Genomic DNA, 27642 nt, shown 5'->3' on the forward strand with positions numbered 1-27642 from the left:
GTACACTTGCCCAAAGGGACTATCCAGACTCCCTCCTAACCGAATTCCGTCGCAAGGCACTCACACTCGATCGAAACGAGGTTCTGGAAAACCGAAAAAATCCCGACGCGTGCCAAATAAGCTTCATCACAAGATATTCCAACGCACTTCCAAACATCAAAGCCATTCTACAGAAGCACGAGCCCCTCCTCCAAAGCAGTGACCGACTTAACAACATATTCACAAATCCCATACAGGTGACATACCGACGCGCAAGAAACCTGGCAGACTCCTTGGTCAATGCCAAAATCAGCAAAACGAGCGCCCCGTACACGGGAACACGACCCTGCAACCTCCCGCGCTGCAAAACATGCAAGCACGTTCAACACGCTAACTCCATCAAAAGCACTGCGAGCAATTACACCCACCCCGTTAACCACGCATTCACATGCACAAGCTCCAATGTTATATACTGCATTGAATGCGGCGACTGCTCTATGCAATACATTGGTGAAACCGGCCAACAAATGAACAACCGCCTTACCGGACACAGAACCGACACGTCCAACAAACTCCCCAAAGCAGTCGCCGAACACTTTAACGTTCCTAGTCACAATTTTGACAACATTAAACTATATATTCTAGAAACCGGGTTTAGATCCACACGTGACAGACGTGATAGGGAGTCTTATCTCATATACAAGTTCAACGCTCTTCACCCGTCCGGTATCAACAAATCACAAGGCACCCTAGAAACACTTCACAAATAAAATATGCTTTTCCCATCTACCTCCATTATCATCTGTTATGTTCTGCATGGCCACTGCTTTCTGCTCTCTTTATTGCATGCCACAACTTTGTATTACAAATATATATTAAAAAAAAAAATTTGCTCGTTCTGGAATTTTCCCCACGTAACCACTAACCTCCTTATCTTTCGCTATGCTTGCGAATTCTTGCCTGTTGTCCCGTTTCGTCCACGTGTTCGTGAACCTTCCATTTTTCTGCAACCGGTCTGTAGCCTAGATCACTACGTTCACATAATCCCCTCCACACTCTAACAAAGCAGCCATTCACTCCCGCCGTAAAAACCCGTACGGACCTTTCTTCCCTCCGGGCTGTTGACCCACAATTCGCATGAACCTTTAAACACGTCACACCTAACCCTTTAAATACCATGCCAATGATGAGGACGGTGCCCAGAAGAAGAACAGTCTCTGTTCGAAATATCGGCGGCTTCTGTCCTGAGGCAACTCCCTTCCTACATCTCTACCGGTTCGCTGGATTTCTACCCATCTACGTTAGCGAGATACAGGCCCTCCAACGCACTCCCGAGCAACGCGCAGACGTCACATTTCGTTCATTCCCATTGGCAGCCGTAAGCACGTGACTCCTCGTGCGCTGCCCCAATGGCGGCGGTGAGGTCCGTGATAAGTGAGCTGCATGAGTGTCGGTATCCGCGATGCCTATATTCTCCGTTTTTATTACCCTCGTCGCTGTGAAACTTTCAGTGCACATTCACATCGGTGCAAATCACCGTTTTCTTCTTTTTTTTTACGTTTATCTGGGATAACCTGGGATGACCTGTCGCAACCCCTTTAAGCAGGACGAATACGAACATGGTCCCTGTGCGTCTCCGTGTGTTGTCAGACTTCGTTCGTGTCCGCCTTCGTGTCCGCACTCTTGGGTCTTTCCTTATTGATCTATGCCACCGTGTTTTTAACAATTCTTTCCGCATGCACCTTTTTTGCTACAGTGCTCGCTATAGTGAGAGGTTCATTGCAGCCTTATAGTCTTTTTTTTTTTACTTTCCTATCGTATTACCGCGAAAAATTTGTATTAATCGGCTTTCACAGTAATTATTGTTCATATGGCCGGTTGGGTAAGCCTGATTGTTTCATTATGTTTGAAGAGTTGAATAGCGTATTGTGCGGATAATAGGAATAGAGCTGCCACGTTGGCGCTATAACATGATGTACTCACTAGTCCTTACGTCAAAATTAAGTGAAGCTGTGCTATCTTCACAAGTGGACTTCAACAGACAACTTTCCATTCACTCTTGTCTGCTTTCTTCGTGTTTATCCGTGTTCCCCCAATCTGTATCGCTGCACCACTCCTCAAACTCAAGGGGATGTTCCACTCACCGATTTTACAATGGTTCAGCCAATGCTAATAATACCAAGGTCACGTTCTTCTAGCACCGTTGAGGAGTAAAATTAAAGTGGCAAGTAGGTTGCTGACTAACTTGGGGTGTAGTTCCGTATCGGGACCACTCTTTTTTTTTAAATTAGTGAAAGGGTTAGGAATGTAAATGTTGCATAGAAGTGGAAGAAGACCATATACTGAATCTAAAAATGTAAGAATTATAAAACTCTGTGGACTAGAAGTTTTTTTATATGCATTTAAACAACCCCATCTGATTCACTTCTAGTGCAGGAGAAACACGGGAATGCTAAGCCTAACGGATTCGAAACTTGCCGTCTTGCGAAAGGTAAGGTCGTCAAAATGGGCTAAATCACCTCAGTCTAGTGAGGTTAGGTTAAGTTAAGGTAAAGCCTTAACTACTTTACTTCTAACTTTACTTCTTCGTATTTTTCTTCTTCTTCGTGTGCTTCTTCGTAGTTTGTCCAGACGCCCCACACGCTGCTTTCTGCTCCTCCACTTCTTCTGCTCCTCGCTGCCGCAGCATTTGATACTCCGACATGACTTAACATTTTGTTGGTCACTTCTCTCTTGTCCCCTGAGGCACAAACCTGAAGAGCACGAAGAGCTCTTTGCTTCTGTATGTTTCACCGCATTGACAGCATTTTCCACGGCCTTTTTCAGCTGTAGCAGCTTCTTCCCTAAGCATGTGATGCTTGACGATAAAGCGTTTGCTTTATTTTGCAAGGCCTCATGATCGTTACGCTGCATTTCTTGGCTCATTCGAACAATATCGTCTGCTACGAAGTCATTGATGTGAGAAGTGTCAATTTCTTCTTCAGCACGTGAATCCTTGCATTTTGTGGTGCTGTGCTCAAGGATTTCAACGCGAGGAGCTTTGTACTTGCAACGAGGACAGCCAACTGAATGCCGAGAGCAGTCGTTGAGAAAATTTGATGCCATTGAGAGAAAATTGCAACCGTCGGCGTATTTCCAGCAGTGGACTTCAAACTGCAACAGTTCGCTCTCGGTGAACTCGAAGGTTTGCATCTCTCTGGCTGTGAAGCGACGTTTGTCAAACGGGCACTTGCAGGGGACTGCAAGCACCTGGTTGAAGCAGTGATGGCAGAATCCATGGGTGCATTCAAGGAGGTGCAGGTTTCTTGGCAAACTACGCAAAATCGCAGAAGCGTACTCCAGTCATTACCTGGACAAACTGAAGTGGTCGCCAGCATAGGTGGGGAGTAACGCGTTACAAAGTAGTGCGTTACCGGTAACGCGTTACATTCGAGTAGTGAAATACGATAACGCATTACATTTGGGAGAAAAGTAATGAGTAACGTAACGTCATTACATTTTTAACAACTAACGCGTAACGGCGTTATGCGTTACTGTGTCTTCGGGAACTTGAAAGCTTGAGCGAGGACCGTGCCTGCAGAATCCGGGAAAATCCCCGATTTTTTCTATTCATCTTGAACAATGACAAGAAGGTCACATCGACACCCACGAAGAACGCAAAAGAAGGGTTGTTGACCTACCCTGGTTGAGGCGTCACCTTTGTTTACCACCTCTGTTTTTCACTCCCTCTGGTATTTTTCGGACGAATGGGGCAAAAGCGGCAGAAAAATAGCCTCTACCCTCTGAACAAGCAACAAAGTACCAATGGATTGGCTGTTTGGATTTGTACTGTATGAGATAAAAGGTCACCGTCTCTATCACCCTTGACAAGGGGCACTCACTGGTCATTAGGCGTCCTCTCAGCCCAACGGGCGAAGCTCACCGATGATAATTTTGAACATCAACTACTTCTGCGTTGCAATAAATCGTACATGTAAGTTGTGTTCATGCGTGACCCTTGTTTGTGCCCAACATTGCTTGTATTGATTTGCGGAATGCACTCATGTGACTCAACCAAAAATGGTACATATTATAAGGACAACTGGTGAAGTAATGCAAAAGTAACGGCATTACTTATCAGAAGTAACGGCGTTAGTAACGCGTTACCTACTACCGCAACAGTAACGAATAACGTAACGCGTTACTTTTCGAAAAAGTAGTGAGTAACGGTAGTGCACTACAAAATAAAAGTAACTTCCCCACCTATGGTCGCCAGTCAACGTCTGCTGAGAATCCTGTAAGCACGGTTACGCTGGGCATGATGGCCGGAGTGAGTCTGGGTTATCCTTCTGGGAAGACTTCTGAGTGCAGTGCAGCAAGGCAGCTATCATGTGACAGACATTCCACTTGTGGCAGCTGTCACGAGGCCGTGATGCTGTTTGCTCCAGAATTTTACAATCGACTGACGCCTCCTCCTCGTTTTTGGTTAACCGTCGGTACTGCATTTCACCGCTAGGACAGTGATATTGTGTTGCGGGCAGGATCATTCGATACATATGCGTCAGTAGTCCGATAAATATGACAGTTTCTCGACTGAACACACTTTATTTTTAATGATGTTTCATTGCGACAGGCAATAGACTGAACAGAGTGCAGAACAGTACGCAGGCGGTTTAGTGCGGCTCGGTGACAGAGCTGGGCGACGACGCTTTCACGACGTATGGGGCTCCGGGGGCTGGGACGTGGGCGCTCCGTACGATATTTTGCAACGCCACTTGTGGTCGTGTTGCGGTGTTGTGGTGGTGGTTGGAAGGGTACCTGTGTAGGAAAAAAAATAAATAAAGGACCTCTTCCAACCACAACTACAATACCGCAACACGATCACAAGTGGCGTTGCAAAGTATCGTATCGCATATTTATCGAGTGTCGCATATTTATCGAATGATCCTGACCGCAACGCAATGTCAGTGTCGTAGTGGTGAAATGCGGTACCGACGGTTACCCAAAAACGAGGAGGAGGCGTCAGCCGATTGAAGAATCCTGAAGGCAACAGCATCACGGCCTCGTGACAGCTGCCACAAGTGGAATCTCTGTCAGATGATAGCTGCCTTGCTGCACTGCGCCCAGAAGCCTTCCCAGAAGGATAGCCCAGACTCACTCTGGCCATCATGCCCAGCGGAACCGTACTTACAGGATTCTCAGCAGACGTTGACTGGCGACCACTTCAGTTTGTCCAGGCAATGACTGGGGTACGCTTCTGCGATTTGTGCGGAGTTTTGCCGATAAACCTGCGCCTCCTTGAATGCACCCATGGATTCTGCCATCACTGCTTCAACCAGCTGCTTGTGAAACCCTGCAAGTGCCCGTTTGACAAACGTCGCTTCACAGCCAGAGAGGTGCAAACCTTCGAGTTCACCGAGAGCGAACTGTTGCAGTTTGAAGTCCACTGCTGGAAATACGCCGACGGTTGCGATTTTGTAGGTGATTACCTCTCAATGACATCTCATTTTCTCAACGACTGCTCTCGGCATTCAGTTGGCTGTCCTCGTTGCAAGTTCAGAGTTCGTCGCAGTGAAATCCTTGAGCACAACAGCACAGAATGCAAGGTTCCGTGTGCTGAACAAGGAATGAACATGTCTCACGCTAAGGACTTCGTAGCAGACGATATTGTTCGAGTAAGCCAAGATATGCAGCGTAGCGTGATATCGTTCTGCAAGGATCAGGAGACCTTGCAAAATAAAGCGAACGCTTTATCCTCAAGCATCAAATGCTTAGGAAAGAAGCTGCTACAGGTGAAAAAGGTCGCGGAAAATGCTGTCAATGCGTGCAGCGTACAGAAACAAGATGCACTTCGTGCCGTTCAGGTCAGTGTCTCCGGAGACGAGAGAAAAGTGACCAACAAAATTTTGTCATGTCAGAGTATCAAATCCTGCGGCAACGAAAGGGGAGGAGGAGGAGGAGGAAACAGCGGGTGGTGTGACTGGACCACGTGGTCTGGACAGACCAACAAGAAGCACAACAAGAAGAAAAGGACGAAGAAGAAGTAATAGGCAACGGTAAAGTGTCTGATAAACAGGGCAGGGCAGATGTCATCTCGACAGGCATTGACGGATTCATTGGGTGTACATTGGACCCTTTGCGCTTCTGTTTCTGTAAACCCCGTATTCGTTGTACCAGTTTCGTATAAACTAGAAGGTGCTCTCCACGTGCTCCAGGTGCTGCTCCTGGTCACGTCGCTTTCCGTCCCGTTAAACTGATGTAGCCGCAAGAGACACACAGCTAATTCCAAATCAAAAATTCGTCGGCGTCGTACAGACCGTGCACAGTATTTTGTTCGTCGTTATTTTTAACAGGAACTAGTTTTTAAATTGTGGTGGACCTGCATTAAGCAATGGGACAGAAATGTATGTTGTCTCGTTCATGGTGTAATATACGCTGTCCTCGCAACTGCAACTCAGTCTCTCTTATTTCGTGTGCATTGTGTTAAAGTTGCCCTTCGAACAAGTACTCAGTTATATTGCTGTAAAAGGCAGGAGAAAATCTTCACCGTTGTCCACTTGTGCAATGCCACTACAAACTGACATTAATTTTGATTATAAATCAACGTCGTTACAAGATTTAGTGCCCAAAAAATATAAATAGTGTGAGCGAACGTCCACGAATTTTCCAAGCAACTCGCCAGCTGCATGGTTTCCGATTGGCCAAGCCCTCTCCCCATTCAACGTCTGGACACTGCTCTGTAGTTGGACGTCCGTCGGCAGCTGTGGTAAGGAGATGGAAATGCCACACGCATTGCAGATTGCGCGCCTTAATGGTGAGCGACAGTGTCGTCGTCATCACCTCCGTGGACCCATCACCACGACCATCGTGGCAGCAACGCGTAACGGTCTGCCTGAGTACTAGCTCCTCCCTTTGGAGCGTCGTTATCTGGTATGTAAGATAGTGTCTGTGTAAAAGGGGCTGCCCTTATGAAAATGCATTTTGTCTTTCTGCAGACTTCTTGTGGACTTCTTGTTTCCTGTCTTGACAGTGTGTTGACTTCGACTTCTTGTTGATCAAGTCAACAGGAATTGCTGTTGACATCATGTTGACAGTCTTTTGAAATACCTTATGTGTACCTTGTGTGGACAATGTACATAGGTGTCGTTGTTGACGCTTTGTGGATTTTCTGTGCACCTGTGTAATGAGTATTTATTTCGACCGTTTTATTTTATAGATGTATTTTGTATTATTAATTACTGCATTATCGGCCAGTAATGTCCCAGAGGTCGACCTCTGGGGGTACCGAACATTTCCTAACGGGGTGGGGGGTGGCGGTATATATGTATAGAGGCATATTTGTGAATCTATTCATTGGGAGACACGCTGTATGGGTAATATTAGCAATTTCAGGGTGAGTTCAAAAAAAAAAAAAAAAAAACTCCCTGGAGGTAGACAGATCAGTGTTACCGTCTTTCCACTAAACAAAGCGGTATTTGAATCTGAACTTATGATCAAATGTAGCTTAAATGACACTTTGCCACATTTTAGCTGCACACTAAAGCTCTAACTACATTTTCGTTGGCTTTGGGAAGGCGCTTCCTCGTATTATTTATATTTCAGTTTATTATGTAATATATTTCCAACTTATACGACCACATGAGGATCATGCGCATGCGACAAGTTTGCTCCACATTTTGATTCTGCGCCGCCGTGCTTCACCCTCGCCCCTCGCCTCGTCACGAAGGAGTCATCGCCATTAGCATCATCGGAATGTCGTTGGAACTGTTGCAAGACGTTTGAACGGTCTCCGCGCTCGCTCGTCCATTTGTGAACAAAGGAGGCCATGATTTTGGGTCGTATGGGGTAAGCTGTGTGATCGAAGTGTGTGATTAAGCTTCACTTGTATTCACACCATGACTGTTGGCTTTTGTTGTTTGTTTGGAGCAGCGGCTGCAGTGTTGCGTCCCGTCAGGTAAGTGTACAAGTATCAGTTCGTGGCCGGTGTTGCTTCTGCTAATTTCATGCTCGTTGTTGCAGGCCATGAAAGAAGGAAGGAGGATATGATTTTGCGTCGTAATGGGTAAGCTGTGTGATCGGAGTGTGTGATTAAGCTTCGCATGTATTCACACCATGACTGTTGTGCTGTAGGTTTTTGTTGTTTGTTCGGAGCAGCGGCTGCAGTGTCGCGTCCCGTCAGGTAAATGTACACTTCGTGGCTGGTGTTGATTCTCCTAATTTCATTTTCCTTCTTGCAGGCTCTACTTTGCTGAACACTAAGCTGGGTGAACCAACTTTGTTGTTGCTATGACCGTATTACTCAGTTTTACTCACTTGTGTTTGAACGTTACTAATTTGCGATTGCACGCCCTATTTCAGACACATATCTCTCCAGCGCTTCAGAGACGTCGCTGGCGCCGAAATTCTAGCTGTTTCACCGTGGGTCGCCAGAAGAACAGCAGATCATTGACTGTCAATTGTGCGACGCGACACTCTGTGGCACGAAGGATGTGTACGTGTGAAATACGTAACTACTGTGTGCGGGGGATGTTTTGTATGATTGTGTCGACACTGGATACCACTTTCAAGGTATGCATTTTCGGAATAAAGTAGATACATATATAATTTTGCAGTACTTCATTTCGTGTATTTTATGCGTGTTGCGAGTAAGTGAACATATGCACTCTTAAAAATGAACTTCACCGCATAGCATGCTCCTAGCCGACCATCAACTCGAATGATATCGCTATGTGACCTGATTTGTTCAAAACGGTAGGCGCACGGCTTTTTTGTGATACTTACGCTGTTCATAATTGTCACAAAAATGGCGTACACCTCCCGTTTTCAGGCAGATAACGATATTCGAGATGATGATTGGCCAGGAGTGTGCTATGCGGTGAAGTTCATTTCTAAGAGAGTGGAGTCACAGGAAGTCTACAAAAAGTCTTCACATCATACGCGGGATGGTGTTACCAGAATTATGTTGACAGTACACAGAAAGAGAACAAAAAATTCCACAGCTATTCTGTAGCCAAATGTCTACAGAAAGTTGAGGGCCATAAGTCAACAAGAAGTAAACATATGATGTAAACATGAAAGCAACACAAACTCTGAAGAATGTTTGTTTTCCATGTTGACCTTGGTCTGTAGAAAGTAAACAGAAACTAAACACCCATTTTCATAAGGGTGCCTCCATAGGTAGTTCTATTGCTTGATGACAATACACACTAGCTCGTAGCCGCCCTAGCGCGTAAAAGCCACGAGCGCCACGCAGTTCATCGGGCGCAGCCCCGAGTTCATCGGGCATCGTCGACGAGAACCCTTAATTCGGCCCTGTGCCACCCAAAAGCCGCAATAAACAAAATGATTATTGCCTTCCTTCTACTCGCCTGCTGATTCTGGCTCGACGAGTACGTCATCGGGACCACGGCTTTTACTGCCGCCGTCCATCGGCGACCAACTGGGCAAAACCGTCTTCCGGTTTTTGCCTCACACCCTATGGCGTCATACTTCTCAAAACTATAGAAATTAATTTTACGATTCGTCCGCTTTACACAGAGAAATAATATTCTGCGAGTGTGAGATAACAATAATACAGTGTGAGATACGTGGATACTTCGGTGCTGCAGACGTGCCTAGCCCATGGGCGATGAATCCGTACAGGATGAACAATTGCCTTACATTCAGCTGTCCACCCAGAGTTCATTCCATTTGTAAACGGTGCCAACTACTGGACGTGTATATCCCGTGCTCTATTTGTACGCCATTGTACGCCCCGGCCTACGTTTTTGTACACGTAGATGCAAGAGGGAAGGCGATTTGCCGTCCCCATAGGCGCGTCCGCCTGCACGTCTCTGGGGGGGGGGGGGGGGGGACACCCCCTCAATTCCAGACTTGAACATAGGGTTCGGTGGACCAATCCCGTCATGCACGTGGCACTTGTCCAAAGCGCCCCCCACCCCTCCTCGCGAAAACCCTTGATCCGCCCCTGCGTGTCCGTATACGAAGATGCATAAGAAAATGATACTAGGATTAAAGGGGTTGAGGCACTTTCATATCATTACATCATGGACGTGTTGTATTACACGCCAGAACACAGACGAAAAATTAAAAAAACGAATTAGTCTTCTACGTGTCGTACTTAGCGAGATACAGGCCCTCCAACGCACTCCAGAGCAAGGCGCAGACGTCACATTTCGTTCATTCCCATTGGCAGCAGTAAGCACGTGACTCCTCGTGCGCTGCCCCAATGGCGGCGGTGAGGGCCGTGATGTGTGAGCTGCATGAGTGACGGTATCCGCGATGCCTATTTCCTCCGTTTCTACTACCCACGTCGCTGTGAAAGTTTCAATGCACGTTCACATCGGTGCAAGTCACCGTTTCTTTTTTCTTTTTTTTTAATGTGTAATGTTTATCTGGGATAACCTGGGATGACCTGTCGCAACCCCTTTAAGAAGGACGAATACGAACATGGTCCCTGTGCGTCTCCGTGCGTTGTCAGACTTCGTTCGTGTCCGCCTTCGTGTCCGCACTGTCGGGCCTTTCCTTATTGATCTATGCCACCGTGTTTTTAACAATTCTTTCCGCATGCACCTTTTTTTGCTACAGTGCTCGCTATAGTGAGAGGTTCATTGCAGCCTTATAGTTTTTTTTTACTTTCCTATCGTATTACCGCGAAAAATTTGTATTAATCGGCTTTGACAGTAATTATTGTTCATATGGCCGGTTGGGTAAGCCTGATTGTTTCATGATGTTTGAAGAGTTCAATACTGTATTGTCCGGACAGTACGAATAGAGCTGCCACATTGGCGGTATAACATGATGTACTCACTAGTCCTTACGTCAAAATTAAGTAAAGCTGTGCTATCTTCACAAGTGGGCTTCAACAGACAACTTTCCATTCACTCTGGTCTGCTCCTTCGTGTTATTCCGTGTTCCCCCAATCTGTACCGCTGCACCACTCCTCACAAACTCAAGGGGATGTTCCAAGGTATATCTAAACTGGTAGCGAAAATAAGTGAAAATACTAAACCAGACCCATCGGCAAGGCTACTATCATAAGGCGCGAGCGATCCTAGGTGTTGACAGTAGAGGTACGATCGTAAACACAAAAACTTTAGAACGCGGGCATGGGTTGTGTGCGCACCAATAGGTTATTCATAATCTCAATTTAGAAAAAACTTTTTGTTGCCCCACTCGTGCACTTTTACGAAATCATCTTAGCACCCGACTACATTTCCGTATCCTGCTCCTTTACGCATGTATCACAGTGGGCGTGTTTATCCATGCATCTGTGTATCCGTGCCGTGTGTCCGTGCATTGTAATGCGGAGTTCGTACACTTTTTGGGTTAAACAGGAAGCGACGTTCGTATTTCGGAGCTGTAGCACGGTCCTTTGGTACTCTCTCTGGTCACGAAACTCCGACGGAAAGTTGGCCTAGGGACCGGAGCTGCCGCGCGGCGGCGCGCGCATAAGCAGCAGGTAGAGTCACTGTACCCGGGGGAAGAGTATCGCATTCGCTTTCCCCGTGCCGCCGCCTTGCTCATTCGCCGAGGCGCGTCACGTGGTGCGTTTTCCTCCTCTTTGCTTGCAACCTCCCGCCGGGTCTACGGGGAACGCAATAGCTGGGACGCATGTGCGCGTACATTCGTGTGCCGCTCTTGGTTTTTTGTACGTGAAATGGATCTCAGAGAGCTGAGGAACTACGAACAACCATGTCTGGATGTTGTGCTGCAACGGGACAGAGTCAGGCAAAGCATTTTTCTGCATTCCGACGGGCAAAAGTGACGAGACGCGTAGATCGGCACAGAACCTGCCGGAAGAACTTCGCGACTACGAATAACACACGTTCGAGCGAGGTAAATTATGTGGTGTGTTTATTTTTCATTGCAGAACCTTTGCACACAGTATTGAATAACAGTTCAACTGTGCGAAGAAGAGCCGGGCGTATCAAAGTAGTGCTTGTTGGATCTTCCCATTGCGTTCCCTGTCCTGCGGTGCTAACAAAACGCCACTATCAGGACCACTTCACACGCGACGACTTCGAGGACAAGGAGATTCGGAAGAAGTTGAAGTGGACGGCAGTCCCAAGCAGTTTTGCATACTGGACACCTACGAGGCTGAGGAAGGCTCCTATCCCCCGTTCTTCGCACGCAGAGTTCTCCGAGGAGTCACCAAAAGACTTGCACACTGAAGTTGATGACAACATAGTGTAAGATCAAGGGGCAGTGGAGGATGGTAATGCGTCGAAATATATGTAGATATGCACTATGAAAATTATTGAAACTTATGAAAACTATTCCTAAATACTGATCAAGAAGCAGTGGAGGATGGTAATGCGTCGAAATATATGTAGATATACACTATGAGAACTAACTTATGAAAACTATTCCTAAATATTGAGCTGTAATTGTGAGTGAATCAACTTTGCAGAAGAAGACAACACCGTCACAAATTTCTGTGACCAGAGCATCGAGGAATATGCACAGGAAAAACCTGCAGACAAGTAATGTGATGGTCCCCTCGACGAGGTCGAGGCGGCACGAGCAAAGGCTGAGACGGAATGTAGTGACTTGAAGCTCACGGTCTACTACTCATGGAAGATCAACTGCTTGCGTTGGAGCGGGGGATTGGAAGAACAATCCACAGCACTTTACATGCGTATGAAAAAACGTTGGCATTCACATAGCCATTGAACGTGTGAAATAGAAATTTAATTGCGAAGAGATGAGAATAAAACTGGTGGAGGTTATTTTTGTCAACCTGAAGCTGCACACACGAGCACTATAGTTTTATGTCCACAAAACAAGTGAACTAAAAGAGAAAAAAAAACTCATCTATAGAGCGCAAACGAGACTCGACGATGCCTTTTAGAGGCGAATACGCGCCAACATAATTCGTCTGTTAGCTACAGAATACAACAAACTATACTGTAGTGACGCTCGTGCCCTGTTTCATTAAGTATTAGCCGAGTCCCACCACAGGAAGTCACAAAATTTTTGGTGCACAGCCGTGATGTAACACTGACTACAGCTATCCTAACACGCGATCCGCGGCGGCTTGGGAGCAATATGGCTGGCGGAGCAGACGACGCGGAGCGGTTGCGGTACTCTTCCCCCGGTACAGTGACTCTAGCAGCAGGTGGTGACGGTCGCGTCTGGCGCAACGTAGCCGTATATTCGCGCGTGGGCTCAGCTGGCCGTTTTGGGTGGTTTTGAGCACAACAAACCAAATAATGTTGTTCAACGTATTTTAATTTTGTTTTATTTTACACGTGCACGGGTGTGCAGCGATATATAGCTCTCTGAGCAGTATATTAGTATTAGCAGTTACTCTTAGCAGTAGCAGTACGAGTCGGTTGCGGACAGAGGATAACTTGCAGCGAGAAATGGCTTTCACACACCGACGTCCAAATGGGACTGATCGCAAATCTGCAGCGGCGCTTTGTCACTTAAAAACGCTGTGTTTAGGCAGTTATCTCATCGACACGCTTTACTGTAAGTGTTTCGATCGCATTTGATGCCTGAAAAAATGAACTTCTCCACCTGCGCTACAGCAATGAACCCAATCATCATTTATTGCAGATTTACTATTTTAGGTAGCAGAACTCTACCATACTGCTATTGCAACGTGTTTCCCACACCATGGAGGTTTTAATTAACTACATTTTATGATTCGCGAAACAACAGTGATCACAATCAGTGGCGGCAATGAGGACTTTATATCACAGAACATCAATGGCCGTGAGTGACTGGGCTTTAGATAATCAATTATGATTATCGGCAGAATCAATGTTCCAGGGCAACTCATGAAATGACCAAATGCCTTACGGCCTTGGATGGCCAGACTTATTTGCACTGTTCACCGACAGTGGTGAATCTTTCCTGCCACCTGCAGCAGGGCGTGATCTGGGTGTAGCCAGGTTAAGCTTCTTGTTTTTCTTTCTTTCTGCGGGAAAAGAAGTGCAGCCGACATCTAAAAAAAATTAAGCTCTTCAGCTGTTCTCTGGATTTAGTGCGCACTGCATCCAACGCTAGGACCCGGACATATGACATATATGTGAGGTACATGTGACACATTGAAGGTTGCACGGACCTGTGCCAACTTTCTCAGCAGGGTGTACTGCTTCTATTGTGTGTCCCACAGCGTCCGCTTTATTCGGTCAAGTTCTGCTTTTATGCAGACATGTGAATCAGTCCGACAGGAATTGGTGCAAGTTTTAATGCAGGCTAGAAAATATAAATTAATGAATGCGTGTTATTATGGCCTCTTGTTGGCTGCATCGCAGTCATATGTTACAACAGACAAGTTTCAAAGGGCTTCTATGAATAGTACCTTTTCACCAGAATTATCATAATCCGATTCCCGAGCGACACGCTGGGATACAACACGTCTGCGGCATGCATACATTAGCCGAAATCTATTCACAGTCTAAGGATGCACGTGGATTTCATGAAGAAGCGTCTACTCTGGTCAAAACGCAGGCAAAAGGGGAGGCATTTACCCGTACCAACTGGCGTTTTCTCCCCAAGTAGCGACGCGCGCGCCTCCGCGCGGCGGCGGTTCTCCCTAGGCAAACCTGACCTATTGTTCTCCGGCGGAGTTTCGTGACCAGAGAGAGTATCAATGGACCGTGGCTGTAGGCTAAGATTAACACGTGTACACTGATGAATACAATGCACCCCTGTTAATGACCCCGCGAAAAAAAAAAAAAAATTCGAGGGACGAGCGGCCATGATAGCGTGAGTGTTAGCAGGAATCAGCTGTGCACCAACGATGTCATGTTTTGTTGCAATGGCCACCCACTGAATAAATGCAAATGTCTAATCACTGCGTGTACGAAATGCTCTAGGTGAGAAATGGAGCTTAAGTGAACCTTCCTAGTTTCTGTGTGATCATCACGGTGCCCTTCTGTTTGGAGTTTTCAATATATGTGATAACTATATGTGTTTCGATAAAGTAAATTCAATTTTTCGTACTGATGGTTTTGCTGTGATTGATTTGCAATACGAAAAAAGTACTATTTCTTCCGTCTGTAGTGACATTTTAAGTAGACATTTTCCCAGTCTTTCTCAAGCTTTCGGTTCACAGCAATACAGCCTAGTAGTTGTTAGAAGGACTACATAATGCACACGGAATGAAAGAGGCTGAGTTGCAGGTAAGAAAACAACTGATATAATACTAGACAAGGGTGCGCGTACACTTCTGTACACGCCGACTATAATTTAGAGCTAGCTATCAGCAAAATACTGGGTTGCTGAGTACTCTTACGAATGCGGCGCCAATGAATTTTCGACATAGAAATCACTGCGAAGTGGAGATGACGAAAGGAACCACAATGTTACACTAAATGTCCCAACTCTTCAGCTGGGGGTCCACCCGCCGTGGAGGAAACGAAACGGCTCACCAGGTCTCGTAAGCCGAGGTTGCGGCTACTACAACTCAAGCGGGAGGGAAAGTGACGTCATCTAGGATAAGCGGAAGAAAGCGACCATCTTCCAGGTTATACGAAACTGGCGCGACCAAATTATAATGTTTACAAAAACACGAAGAATGCACAATGTGTTCCAAAGAGTCCATCGATATCTGTCGAGATGATATCTGTCGAGATGATATCTGCCCCCGAACTGACAGGACCCTATTTATCAGACTCGATATTACTACCTATTATTACTTCTTCGTATTTTTCTTCTTCTTCGTGTGCTTCTTCGTAGTTTGTCCAGACGCCCCACCCGCTGCTTTCTGCTCCTCCACTTCTTCTGCTCCTCGCTGCCGCAGCATTTGATACTCCGACATGACTTAACATTTTGTTGGTTACTTTTCTCTTGTCCCCTGAGACACAAACCTTAAGAGCACGGAGTGCTCCTTGCTCCTGTATGTTTCACCGCATTGACAGCATTTTCCACGGCCTTTTTCAGCTGTAGCAGCTTCTTCCCTAAGCATGTGATGCTTGACGATAAAGCGTTTGCTTTATTTTGCAAGGCCTCATGATCGTTACGCTGCATTTCTTGGCTCACTCGAACAATATCGTCTGCTACGAAGTCATTGATGTGAGAAGTGTCCATTTCTTCTTCAGCACGTGAATCCTTGCATTTTGTGGTGCTGTGCTCAAGGATTTCACTGCGAGGAGCTTTGTACTTGCAACGAGGACAGCCAACTGAATGCCGAGAGCAGTCGTTGAGAAAATTTGATGCCATTGAGAGAAAATTGCAAGCGTCGGCGTATTTCCAGCAGTGGACTTCAAACTGCAACAGTTCGCTCTCGGTGAACTCGAAGGTTTGCACCTCTCTGTCTGTGAAGCGACGTTTGTCAAACGGGCACTTGCAGGGGACTGCAAGCAGCTGGTTGAAGCAGTGATGGCAGAATCCATGGGTGCATTCAAGGAGGTGCAGGTTTCTTGGCAAAACTCCGCACAAATCGCAGAAGCGTACTCCAGTCATTACCTGGACAAACTGAAGTGGTCGCCAGTCAACGTCTGCTGAGAATCCTGTAAGCACGGTTACGCTGGGCATGATGGCCGGAGTGAGTCTGGGTTATCCTTCTGGGAAGACTTCTGAGTGCAGTGCAGCAAGGCAGCTATCATGTGACAGAGATTCCACTTGTGGCAGCTGTCACGAGGCCGTGATGCTGTGGGCTCCAGAATTTTACAATCGACTGACGCCTCCTCCTCGTTTTTGGTTAACCGTCGGTACTACGTTTCACCGCTAGGACAGTGACATTGTGTTGCGGGCAGGATCATTCGATAAATATGCGTCAGTAGTACGATAAATATGACAGTTTCTGGACTGTACACACTTTATTTTTAATGATGTTTTTTCATTGCGACAGGCAATAGTCTGAACAGAATGCAGAACAGTACGCAGGCGGTTTAGTGCGGCTCGGTGACAGAGCTGGGCGACGACGCTTTCACGACGTATGGGGCTCCGGGGGCTGGGACGTGGGCGCTCCGTACGATATTTTGCAACGCCACTTGTGGTCGTGTTGCGATGTTGTGGTGGTGGTTGGAAGGGTACCTGTGTACGAAAAAAAAAAAAAAAATAAAGGATCCCTTCCAACCACAACAACAATACCGCAACACGATCACAAGTGGCGTTGCAAAGTATCGTATCGCATATTTATCGAATATCGCATATTTATCGAATGATCCTGACCGCAACACAATGTCAGTGTCCTAGTGGTGAAATGCGGTACCGACGGTTAACCAAAAACGAGGAGGAGGCGTCAGCCGATTGAAGAATTCTGAAGGCAACAGCATCACGGCCTCGTGACAGCTGCCACAAGTGGAATCTCTGTCAGATGATAGCTGCCTTGCTGCACTGCGCCCAGAAGCCTTCCCAGAAGGATAGCCCAGACTCACTCTGGCCATCATGCCCAGCGGTACCGTGCTTACAGGATTCTCAGCAGACGTTGACTGGCGACCACTTCAGTTTGTCCAGGCAATGACTGGGGTACGCTTCTGCGATTTGTGCGGAGTTTTGCCAAGAAACCTGCACCTCCTTGAATGCACCCATGGATTCTGCCATCACTGCTTCAACCAGCTGCTTGTGAAACCCTGCAAGTGCCCGTTTGACAAACGTCGCTTCACAGCCAGAGAGGTGCAAACCTTCGAGTTCACCGAGAGCGAACTGTTGCAGTTCGAAGTCCACTGCTGGAATTACGCCGACGGTTGCGATTTTGTCGGTGATTACCTCTCAATGACATCTCATTTTCTCAACGACTGCTCTCGGCATTCAGTTGGCTGTCCTCGTTGCAAGTACAGAGTTCGTCGCAGTGAAATCCTTGAGCACAACAGCACAGAATGCAAGGGTTCGTGTGCTGAACAAGGAATGAACAAGTCTCACGCCAAGGACTTCGTAGCAGACGATATTGTTCGAGTAAGCCAAGATATGCAGCGTAGAGTGATATCGTTCTGCAACGATCAGGAGACCTTGCAAAATAAAGTGAACGCTTTATCCTCAAGTATCAAATGCTTAGGAAAGAAGCTGCTACAGGTGAAAAAGGTCGCGGAAAACGCTGTCAATGCGTGCAACGTACAGAAACAAGATGCACTTCGTGCCGTTCAGGTCAGTGTCTCAGGGGACGAGAGAAAAGTGACCAACAAAATTTTAAGTAATGTCGGAGTATCAAATCCTGCGGCAACGAAAGGGGAGGAGGAGGAGGAGGAAACAGCGGGTGGTGTGACAGGACCACGTGGTCTGGACAGACCAAGAAGAAGCACAACAAGAAGAAAAGGACGAAGAAGTAATAGGCGATGGTAAAGCGTCTGATAAACAGGGCAGGGCAGATGTCATCTCGACAGGCAATGACGGATTCATTGGGTGTACGTTGGACCCTTCGCGCTTCTTCGTGTTTCTGTAAACCCCGTATTCGTTGTACCAGTTTCGTATAAACTGGAAGGTGCTCTCCACGTGCTCCAGGTGCTGCTCCCGGTCGCGTCGCTTTCCGTCCCGTTAAACTGATGTAGCCGCAAGTGACACACAGCTAATTCCAAATCAAAAATTCATCGCCGTCGTACAAGCCGTGCCCAGCATTTTGTTCGTTATTTTTAACAGGAACTAGTTTTTAAATTGTGGTGGACCTGCATCAAGCAATGGGACAGAAATGTACGTTGACTCGTTCATGGTGTAATATACGCTGTCCTCGCAACTGCAACTCAGTCTCTCTTATTTCGTGTGCATTGTGTTAAAGTTGCCCTTCGAACAAGTACTCAGTTATATTGCTGTAAAAAGCAGGAGAAAATCTTCACCGTTGTCCACTTGTGCAATGCCACTACAAACTGACATTATTTTTGATTATAAATCCACCTCGTTACAAGATTTAGTGCCCAAAAAATATAAATACTGTGAGCGAACATCCACGAATTTTCCAAGCAACCCGCACAGCTGCACGGTTTCCGATTGGCCAAGCCCTCTCCCCATTCAAAGTCTGAACACTGCTCTGTAGTTGGACGTCTGTCGGCAGCTGTGGTAAGGAGGTGGAAATGCCACACGCATTGCAGATTGCGCACCTTAATTGTGAGCGACAGTGTCGTCATACTCCCGTTTGGGGTATTGGCACGTATCAACGTAACTTCGCTCGTCGATCAGGGTTCCGACGGCACCAGGCAAGCATGCCTTCTATTCATTCGCTATACGGCCCCTTCGCCTGGTAGGTCGTCTTTGCGAGGGTGCTTTGCCGAGCAACCCTGCACCTATATAATAGAAGCACGCTATATGCACGTGTTTCAATAAACTAAATTCAATTTTTCGTGCTGATGGTTTTGCTGTGATTGATTTGCAATACGAAAAAAGTACTATTTCTTCCGCCTGTAGAGGCGTTTTAAGTAGACATTTTCCCAGTCTTTCTCCAGCTTTCGGTTCACAGCAATACAACCTAGTAGTTGTTCGAAGGACTACATAATGCACACGGAATGAAAGAGGGTGAGTTGCAGGTAAGAAAACAACTTATATAATACCAGACAAGGGTGCGCGTACACTTCTGTACACGCCGACTATAATTTAGAGCTAGCTATCAGCAAAAGACTGGGTTGCTGAGGTACTGAGTACTTTTACGGAGGCGGCGCCAATGAATTTTCGACATAGAAATCACTGCGAAATGGAGATGACGAAGGGAACCCCAATGTTACACTAAATGTCCCAACTCTTCAGCTGGGGGTCCACCCGCCGTGGAGGAAACGAAACGGCTCACCAGTTCTCGTAAGCCCAGGTTGCGGCTACTGCAACTCAAGCGGGAGGGAAAGTGACGTCGTCTAGGATAAGCGGAAGAAAGCGACCATCTTCGAGGTTATACGAAACTGGCGCGAACAAATTATGCTGTTTACAAAAACACGAAGAATGCACAATGTGTTCCAAAGAGTCCATCGATATCTGTCGAGATGATATCTGCCCCCTAACTGACAGGACCCTATTTATCACACTCGATATTACTACTTATTATTACTTCTTATTTTTCTTCTTCTTCGTGTGCTTCTTCGTAGTTTGCCCAGACGCCCCACCCGCTGCTTTCTGCTCCTCCACTTCTTCTGCTCCTCGCTGCCGCAGCATTTGATATTCCGACATGACTTAACATTTTGTTGGTCACTTTTCTCTTGTCCCCTGAAGCACAAACCTGAAGAGCACGAAGTGCTCCTTGCTCCTGTATGTTTCACCGCATTGACAGCATTTTCCACGGCCTTTTTCAGCTGTAGCAGCTTCTTCCCTAAGCATGTGATGCTTGACGATAAAGCGTTTGCTTTATTTTGCAAGGCCTCATGATCGTTACGCTGCATTTCTTGGCTCACTCGAACAATATCGTCTGCTACGAAGTCATTGATGTGAGAAGTGTCCATTTCTTCTTCAGCACGTGAATCCTTGCATTTTGTGGTGCTGTGCTCAAGGATTTCATGCGAGGAGCTTTGTACTTGCAACGAGGACAGCCAACTGAATGCCGAGAGCAGTCGTTGAGAAAATATGATGCCATTGAGAGAAAATTGCAACCGTCGGCGTATTTCCAGCAGTGGACTTCAAACTGCAACAGTTCGCTCTCGGTGAACTCGAAGGTTTGCACCTCTCTGGCTGTGAAGCGACGTTTGTCAAACGGGCACTTCCAGGGGACTGCAAGCAGCTGGTTGAAGCAGTGATGGCAGAATCCATGGGTGCATTCAAGGAGGTGCAGGTTTCTTGGCAAAACTACGCAAAATCGCAGAAGCGTACTCCAGTCATTACCTGGACAAACTGAAGTGGTCGCCAGTCAACGCCTGCTGAGAATCCTGTAAGCACGGTTACGCTGGGCATGATGGCCGGAGTGAGTCCGGGTTATCCTTCTGGGAAGACTTCTGAGTGCAGTGCAGCAAGGCAGCTATCATGTGACAGAGATTCCACTTGTGGCAGCTGTCACGAGGCCGTGATGCTGTTGGCTCCAGAATTTTACAATCGACTGACGCCTCCTCCTCGTTTTTGGTTAACCGTCGGTACTGCATTTCACCGCTAGGACAGTGACATTGTGTTGCGGGCAGGATCATTCGATAAATATGCGTCAGTAGTACGATAAATATGACAGTTTCTCGACTGTACACACTTTATTTTTAATGATGTTTCATTGCGACAGACAATAGTCTGAACAGAATGCCGAACAGTACGCAGGCGGTTTAGTGCGGCTCGGTGACAGAGCTAGGCGACGACGCTTTCACGACGTATGGGGCTCCGGAGGGCTGGGACGTGCGCGCTAAGTACGATATTTTGCAACGCCACTTGTGGTCGTGTTGTGGTGGTGGTTGGAAGGGTACCTGTGTACGAAAAAAACAATAAAGGACCCCTTCCAACCACAACTACAATACCGCAACACGATCACAAGTGGCGTTGCAAAGTATCGTATCGCATATTTATCGAATATCGCATATTTATCGAATGATCCTGACCGCAACGCAATGTCAGTGTCCTAGTGGTGAAATGCGGTACCGACGGTTAACCAAAAACGAGGAGGAGGCGTCAGCCGATTGAAGAATTCTGAAGGCAACAGCATCACGGCCTCGTGACAGCTGCCACAAGTGGAATCTCTGTCAGATGATAGCTGCCTTGCTGCACTGCGCCCAGAAGGATAACCCAGACTCACTCTGGCCATCATGCCCAGCGAAACCGTACTTACAGGATTCTCAGTAGACGTTGACTGGCGACCACTTCAGTTTGTCCAGGCAATGACTGGGGTACGCTTCTGCGATTTGTGCGGAGTTTTGCCGAGAAACCTGCACCTCCTTGAATGCACCCATGGATTCTGCCATCACTGCTTCAACCAGCTGCTTGTGAAACCCTGCAAATGCCCATTTGACAAACGTCGCTTCACAGCCAGAGAGGTGCAAACCTTCGAGTTCACCGAGAGCGAACTGTTGCAGTTCGAAGTCCACTGCTGGAACTACGCCGACGGCTGCGATTTTGTATGTGATTACCTCTCAATGACATCTCATTTTCTCAACGACTGCTCTCGGCATTCAGTTGGCTGTCCTCGTTGCAAGTACAGAGTTCGTCGCAGTGAAATCCTTGAGCACAACAGCACAGAATGCAAGGGTTCGTGTGCTGAACAAGGAATGAACAAGTCTCACGCCAAGGACTTCGTAGCAGACGATATTGTTCGAGTAAGCCAAGATATGCAGCGTAGAGTGATATCGTTCTGCAACGATCAGGAGACCTTGCAAAATAAAGTGAACGCTTTATCCTCAAGTATCAAATGCTTAGGAAAGAAGCTGCTACAGGTGAAAAAGGTCGCGGAAAACGCTGTCAATGCGTGCAACGTACAGAAACAAGATGCACTTCGTGCCGTTCAGGTCAGTGTCTCAGGGGACGAGAGAAAAGTGACCAACAAAATTTTAAGTCATGTCGGAGTATCAAATCCTGCGGCAACGAAAGGGGAGGAGGAGGAGGAAACAGCGGGTGGTGTGACTGGACCACGTGGTCTGGACAGACGAAGAAGAAGCACAACAAGAAGAAAAGGACGAAGAAGAAGTAATAGGCAACGGTAAAGCGTCTGATAAACAAGGCAGGGCAGATGTCATCTCGACAGGCAATGACGGATTCATTGGGTGTACGTTGGACCCTTCGCGCTTCTTCGTGTTTCTGTAAACCCCGTATTCGTTGTACCAGTTTCCTATAAACTGGAAGGTGCTCTCCACGTGCTCCAGGTGCTGCTCCTGGTCACGTCGCTTTCCGTCCCGTTAAACTGATGTAGCCGCAAGAGACACACAGCTGATTCCAAATCAAAAATTCATCGGCGTCGTACATGCCGTGCCCGGTATTTTGTTCGTCGTTATTTTTAACAGGACCTAGTTTTTAAATTGTGGTGGACCTGCATCAAGCAATGGGACAGAAATGTACGTTGACTCGTTCATGGTGTAATATACGCTGTCCTCGCAACTGCAACTCAGTCTCTCTTATTTCGTGTGCATTGTGTTAAAGTTGCCCTTCGAACAAGTACTGTTATATTGCTGTAAAAAGCAGGCGAAAATCTTCACCGTCGTCCGCTTGTGCAATGCCACTGCAAAGTGACATTATTTTTGATTATAAATCAACCTCGTTACAAGATTTAGTGCCCCAAAAATATAAATACTGTGAGCGAACGTCCACGAATTTTCCAAGCAACCCGCACAGCTGCATGGTTTCCGATTGGCCAAGCCCTCTCCCCATTCAACGTCTGAACACCGCTCTGTAGTTGGACGTCTGTCGGCAGCTGTGGTGAGGAGATGGAAATGCCACACGCATTCCAGATTGCGCACCCTTAATTGTGAGCGACAGTGTCGTCGTCATCACCTCCGTGGACCCATCACCACGACCATCGTGGCAGCAACGCGTAACGGGCTGCCTGAGTACTAGCGCTCCTCCCTTTGGAGCGTTGTTATCTGGTCTGTAAGATAGTGTCTGTGTAAAAAGGGGCTGCCTCCATAGGTAGTTCTATTGCTTGATGACAATACACACTAGCTCCTAGCCGCCCTAGCGCGTAAAAGCCACGAGCGCAGCGCAAGCCCGGAGTTCATCGGGCATCGTCGACGAGAACCCTTAATTCGGCCCTGTGCCACGCAAAAGCCGCGATAAACAAAATGGGTATTGCCTTCCTTCTACTCGCCTGCTGATTCTGGCTCGACGAGTACGTCATCGGGACCACGGCTTTTACTGCCGCCGTCCATCGGCGCGACCAAGTGGGACACATCGTCTTCCGGTTTCTGCCTCACATCCAATGGCGTCATACTTCTCGAGACTAGAAATTAATTTTACGATTCGTCCGCTTTACACAGAGAAATAATATTCTGTGAGTGTGAGATAACAATAATACAGCGTGAGATACGTGGATACTTCGGTGCTGCAGACGTGCCTAGCCCATGGGCGATGAATCCGTACAGGATGAACAATTGCCTTACATTCAGCTGTCCACCCAGAGTTCGTTCCATTTGTAAACGGTGCCGACTACTGGACGTGTATATCCCGTGCTCCATTTGCACGCCGTTGTACGCCCCGGCCTACGTTTTTGTACACGTAGATGCAAGAGGGAAGGCGATTTGCCGTCCCCATAGGCGCGTCCGCCTGCACGGATCTAGGGGTGTGTGGGATGGACACCCCCTCAATTCCAGACTTGAACATAAGGTTCGGTGGACTAATCCCGGCATGCACGTGGCACTTGTCCAAAGCGCCCCCGAAAATCGAAAAATTTGTATTAATCGGCTTTCACAGTAATTATTGTTCATATGGCCGGTTGGGTAAGCCTGATTGTTTCATGATGTTTGAAGAGTTGAATAGCGTATTGTGCGAACAGTAGGAATAGAGCTGCCACATTGGCGCTATAACATGATGTACTCACTAGTCCTTACGTCAAAATTAAGTGAAGCTGTGCTATCTTCACAAGTGGGCTTCAACAGACAACTTTCCATTCACTCTGGTCTGCTCCTTCGTGTTATTCCGTGTTCCCCCAATCTGTACCGCTGCACCACTCCTCAAACTGAAGGGAATGTTCCAAGGTATATCTAAACTGGCAGCGAAAACAAGTGAAAATACTAAATCAGACCCATCGGCAAGGCTACCATCATGAGGCGCGAGCGATCCTGGGCGTTGACAGTAGAGGTACGATCGTAAACAGAAAAACTTTAGAACGCGGGCATGGGTTGTGTGCGCACTAATAGGTTACTCATAATCTCAATGTAGAAAAAAACTTTCTGTTGCCCCACTCGGGCACTTTTACGAAATCATCCTAGCACCCGAGAACATTTCCGTATCCTGCTCCTTTACGCATGTATCACAGTGGACGTGTTTATCCGTGCATCTGTGTATCCGTGCCGTGTGTCCGTGCATTGTAATGCGGAGTTCGTACACTTTTTGGGTTAAACAGGAAGCGACGTTCACATTTCGGAGCTGTAGGCCAAGATTAACACGTGTACACTGATGAATACAATGCATCCCCTGTTGCTGGCCCCGCGAAAAAAAAAAAAATTCGTGGGACGAGCGGCCATGATAGCGTGAGCGTTAGCAGGAATCAGCTGTGCACCAACGATGTCATGTTTTGTTGCAATGTCCACTCATTGAATAAATGCAAACGTCTAATCACTGCGTGTACGTATTGCTCTAGGTGCGAAATGGAGCTTAAGTGAACCTTCCTAGTTTCTGTGTGATCATCACGGTGCCCTTCTGTTTGGAGTTGTCAATATATGTGATATATGTGATGTATTTCGTATTGATATGTTTCATTAAACCTGATACGATTTATTTTTTCTGTGTTCTCGTCTGGTACTGTTGCACGGGTGAGGAAAAGGGAATACAACGCAAACGAAGTGCGCGAACGTAAACGTGCAATGGCCAGTTATGCACTACTTATTATTCATACTGCTGACGTCACCTTTGACGTCATTTATTTACAATCGTAGTAGTCCGCGCAACGGATGGATGGCGCTGACAGTCTCTATCATGGCGTCATTCTGAAGACCCAGGGGCGTATGGGAGTTGCGCTACCCGTTTAGATATACCTTGGATGTTCCACTTACCGATTTTACAATAGTTCAGCCAATGCTAATAATAGCAAGGTCACGTTCTTCTAGCACCGTTGAGGAGTATAATGAAAGTGGCAAGAAGGTTACTGAATAACCTGTAATGAAATGGCACTTGGTTTCACTAATGTATCCCCGATATCCGCAATTCGGTAATCAGTTTTCGCCACTGTATATAAACTAATGTCGACACAGAACAAAACTTTCCGAGTGCCCTCAAACCGGCATAATATATTGCGTAATTTACATTTGTTATACACACGGGGATCAGACGAATGTGGAACAACGTTTTGCAATATCGCCAGCCTTTTCTAAACGTGCGGCACAATGTGCGGAGCTGCACCCCAGGAGAATCTGTCGTGTGGGAGCAGTCGTCGCTGAGCAGGTGGACCCCGACACTCCCCTTTGTAGTGCTGGAGCATTTCTTTTTGAAGCACTTTACTGCCGCAACGAGGGCAGTTCACGGAGTGCTGAAAACAATAGCCGAAGAAATGAGCCATCATCGCGCGATAGTTGCCCACAAAGAGACAACCGTCTCCCGAGTTCCAGCAGCGCACGTCATACTGCAAGAGCTTGTTTTCGCTGAGGACGTAAGTTTTTACACTGGCGGGGTCAGAGTCATATCGATCCAATGGGCACCAGAGGGCTTTCTGCGGCAGCGCAGCGTAGCACACTTGGCAGAATCCATGAGTGCACTCGAGCATGTGTATAGCCATGGGCAGCACTCCGCACAGCTGGCAGAAGCGCGCTTCGGGGATGTCGTCCACGAAGTCGAAGGGTTTGTAGTACACGCTCGATGCGAAGCCCGCAAGGATGGCTGGACGGGGCATTATGTAGCGCTGGTGTCCCGAGTGCAGGTTAAAGAAGGCGAGACTGGAGAGGGCCCTCTGGCCTATACAGACGCGCTTGCAATGGAACGAAGCAGGTGCAGCGCAACGTTTCTAGCGCTTATTGACATTAGCGATGCGCCTGCTTCGTTTCGGCAAATGGAGCGCGTGCAACTTCGATGAATTGTTGTTCCCAACAACCACTCTACTTTATTTCTGTCTCTTTTTTAGTTTGTCTCTACAGTTGTTCCCAACTCATCAGTGCTGATTTAACTTGAACATAGCATAGAAGGCAACGCTGACAAGGCTCGAACCAGTATGTGTATTTTTTTCTTGTTTTTTTGTGCTCGTGATGCATTCGTCATTATTCAGCAGCCAGATAGCATGACAGGCAATGACTCTTTTGCATAACTCGGTGTACTTCAAATATCTACCATCTGCATCCCTGACGCAATGGATGAATCTGGACACACGTGGCGAATTCTATTGAGAGGGCAAATTTTACCCCACAACGAGTGAGGGTCAAGAGCGTACTGCCAGCGGTGTCGTCCAATCTTGCGCCCACAAAACGACAACCATGTCTTCGATGGGTGCAAAGAGCGGCTCACACAGTGCACGCTGCTGTGTCATCAATAAGACGTAGTGGACTGGACCGGAATGTAAACTACAGCAGGGGGAGTTCTAATGGCGATCCTGATTAACGCGTATCTATAGCTGTACATGACATTGATACGGAAATGCTTGTTCTACGGCCTCCCTATATCGCTGCACGAGGTTCATGAAGGAGACACTCGGCGACTTCATCAGTAGAGGAAGTAGATTCTCATGTGAAAGAAGACCGTAGATAGGAAGAACCGCAACCTTTGACAAAGCGAATACCCGCCACCAGAGATGGGACGAATCCAGAATTTTCCAAATCCAAATCCGAATCCGCATCCGAATCCAATGAAGGTTCTGCGAATCTAAGAAGCTTACAAATCTCGAATCTCTCGAATCCTTTCTTAAGAAAGAGCATAAAATGTTAAAAAATACAATAAAAATGAAATAAAACACGCTCCTACTGAAAAGTGTTTTGAAGCAGAATTCGGTATGATTGATGGATTTGATTTGATGTCTTTGTTTAATGGAAAACAAATGAAATAATAGTTCACTTTCAGGAGAAAACATATACCCATTTAGTTCTTAAATGTAATTTATTTACCGTGCTGTTCATCGACTACAGGAAATATATAAATTCTCGAGTCTGAATTCTTGTCGTAAAACGATGTTAGCGAAGCAAAACCATGTTACTTTTAAACTTGTAAAGTAAGAGTTGCTGCCTGAACTCTTTCAGTCCAGAGCGATGTAAACAGACGAGGTGATAGTGGTGATGATGGTGAAAGGGG

General features: G+C 47.0%; 2 protein-coding genes and 2 long non-coding RNA genes across 5 annotated transcripts; 3 read left to right on the top strand and 1 right to left on the bottom strand.

Moving 5' to 3' along the window:
- Positions 1 to 4989: 4989 nt before the first annotated feature.
- On the top strand, positions 4990 to 6411 carry LOC135393481 (uncharacterized). The gene is made up of 2 exons (XR_010422653.1): positions 4990 to 5822; positions 5877 to 6411. It is a non-coding gene; the product is annotated as an uncharacterized LOC135393481 (long non-coding RNA).
- Positions 6412 to 7627: 1216 nt separating this feature from the next.
- Positions 7628 to 8562, top strand: LOC135393483 (uncharacterized). Of its 2 annotated transcripts, XR_010422655.1 has the most exons (5): positions 7628 to 7803; positions 7888 to 7912; positions 7978 to 8020; positions 8089 to 8137; positions 8196 to 8562. It is a non-coding gene; the product is annotated as an uncharacterized LOC135393483 (long non-coding RNA). The 2 variants fall into 2 exon arrangements; XR_010422654.1 differs by having other exon boundaries at positions 7628 to 7912.
- An 8742-nt stretch (positions 8563 to 17304) lies between these two features.
- LOC135392560 (uncharacterized) lies at positions 17305 to 18195 on the top strand. Its single transcript, XM_064623266.1, has one exon. It carries the CDS (start codon positions 17305 to 17307, stop codon positions 18193 to 18195), a length of 891 nt encoding a protein of 296 aa, XP_064479336.1.
- Positions 18196 to 25741: 7546 nt separating this feature from the next.
- LOC135392561 (TNF receptor-associated factor 3-like) lies at positions 25742 to 26260 on the bottom strand. The gene has a single exon (XM_064623267.1). It carries the CDS (start codon positions 26258 to 26260, stop codon positions 25742 to 25744), a length of 519 nt encoding a protein of 172 aa, XP_064479337.1.
- Positions 26261 to 27642: the final 1382 nt, after the last annotated feature.

The sequence above is a fragment of the Ornithodoros turicata genome, chromosome 4, assembly GCF_037126465.1.
Source record: "Ornithodoros turicata isolate Travis chromosome 4, ASM3712646v1, whole genome shotgun sequence".
NCBI lineage: Eukaryota > Metazoa > Arthropoda > Arachnida > Ixodida > Argasidae > Ornithodoros > Ornithodoros turicata.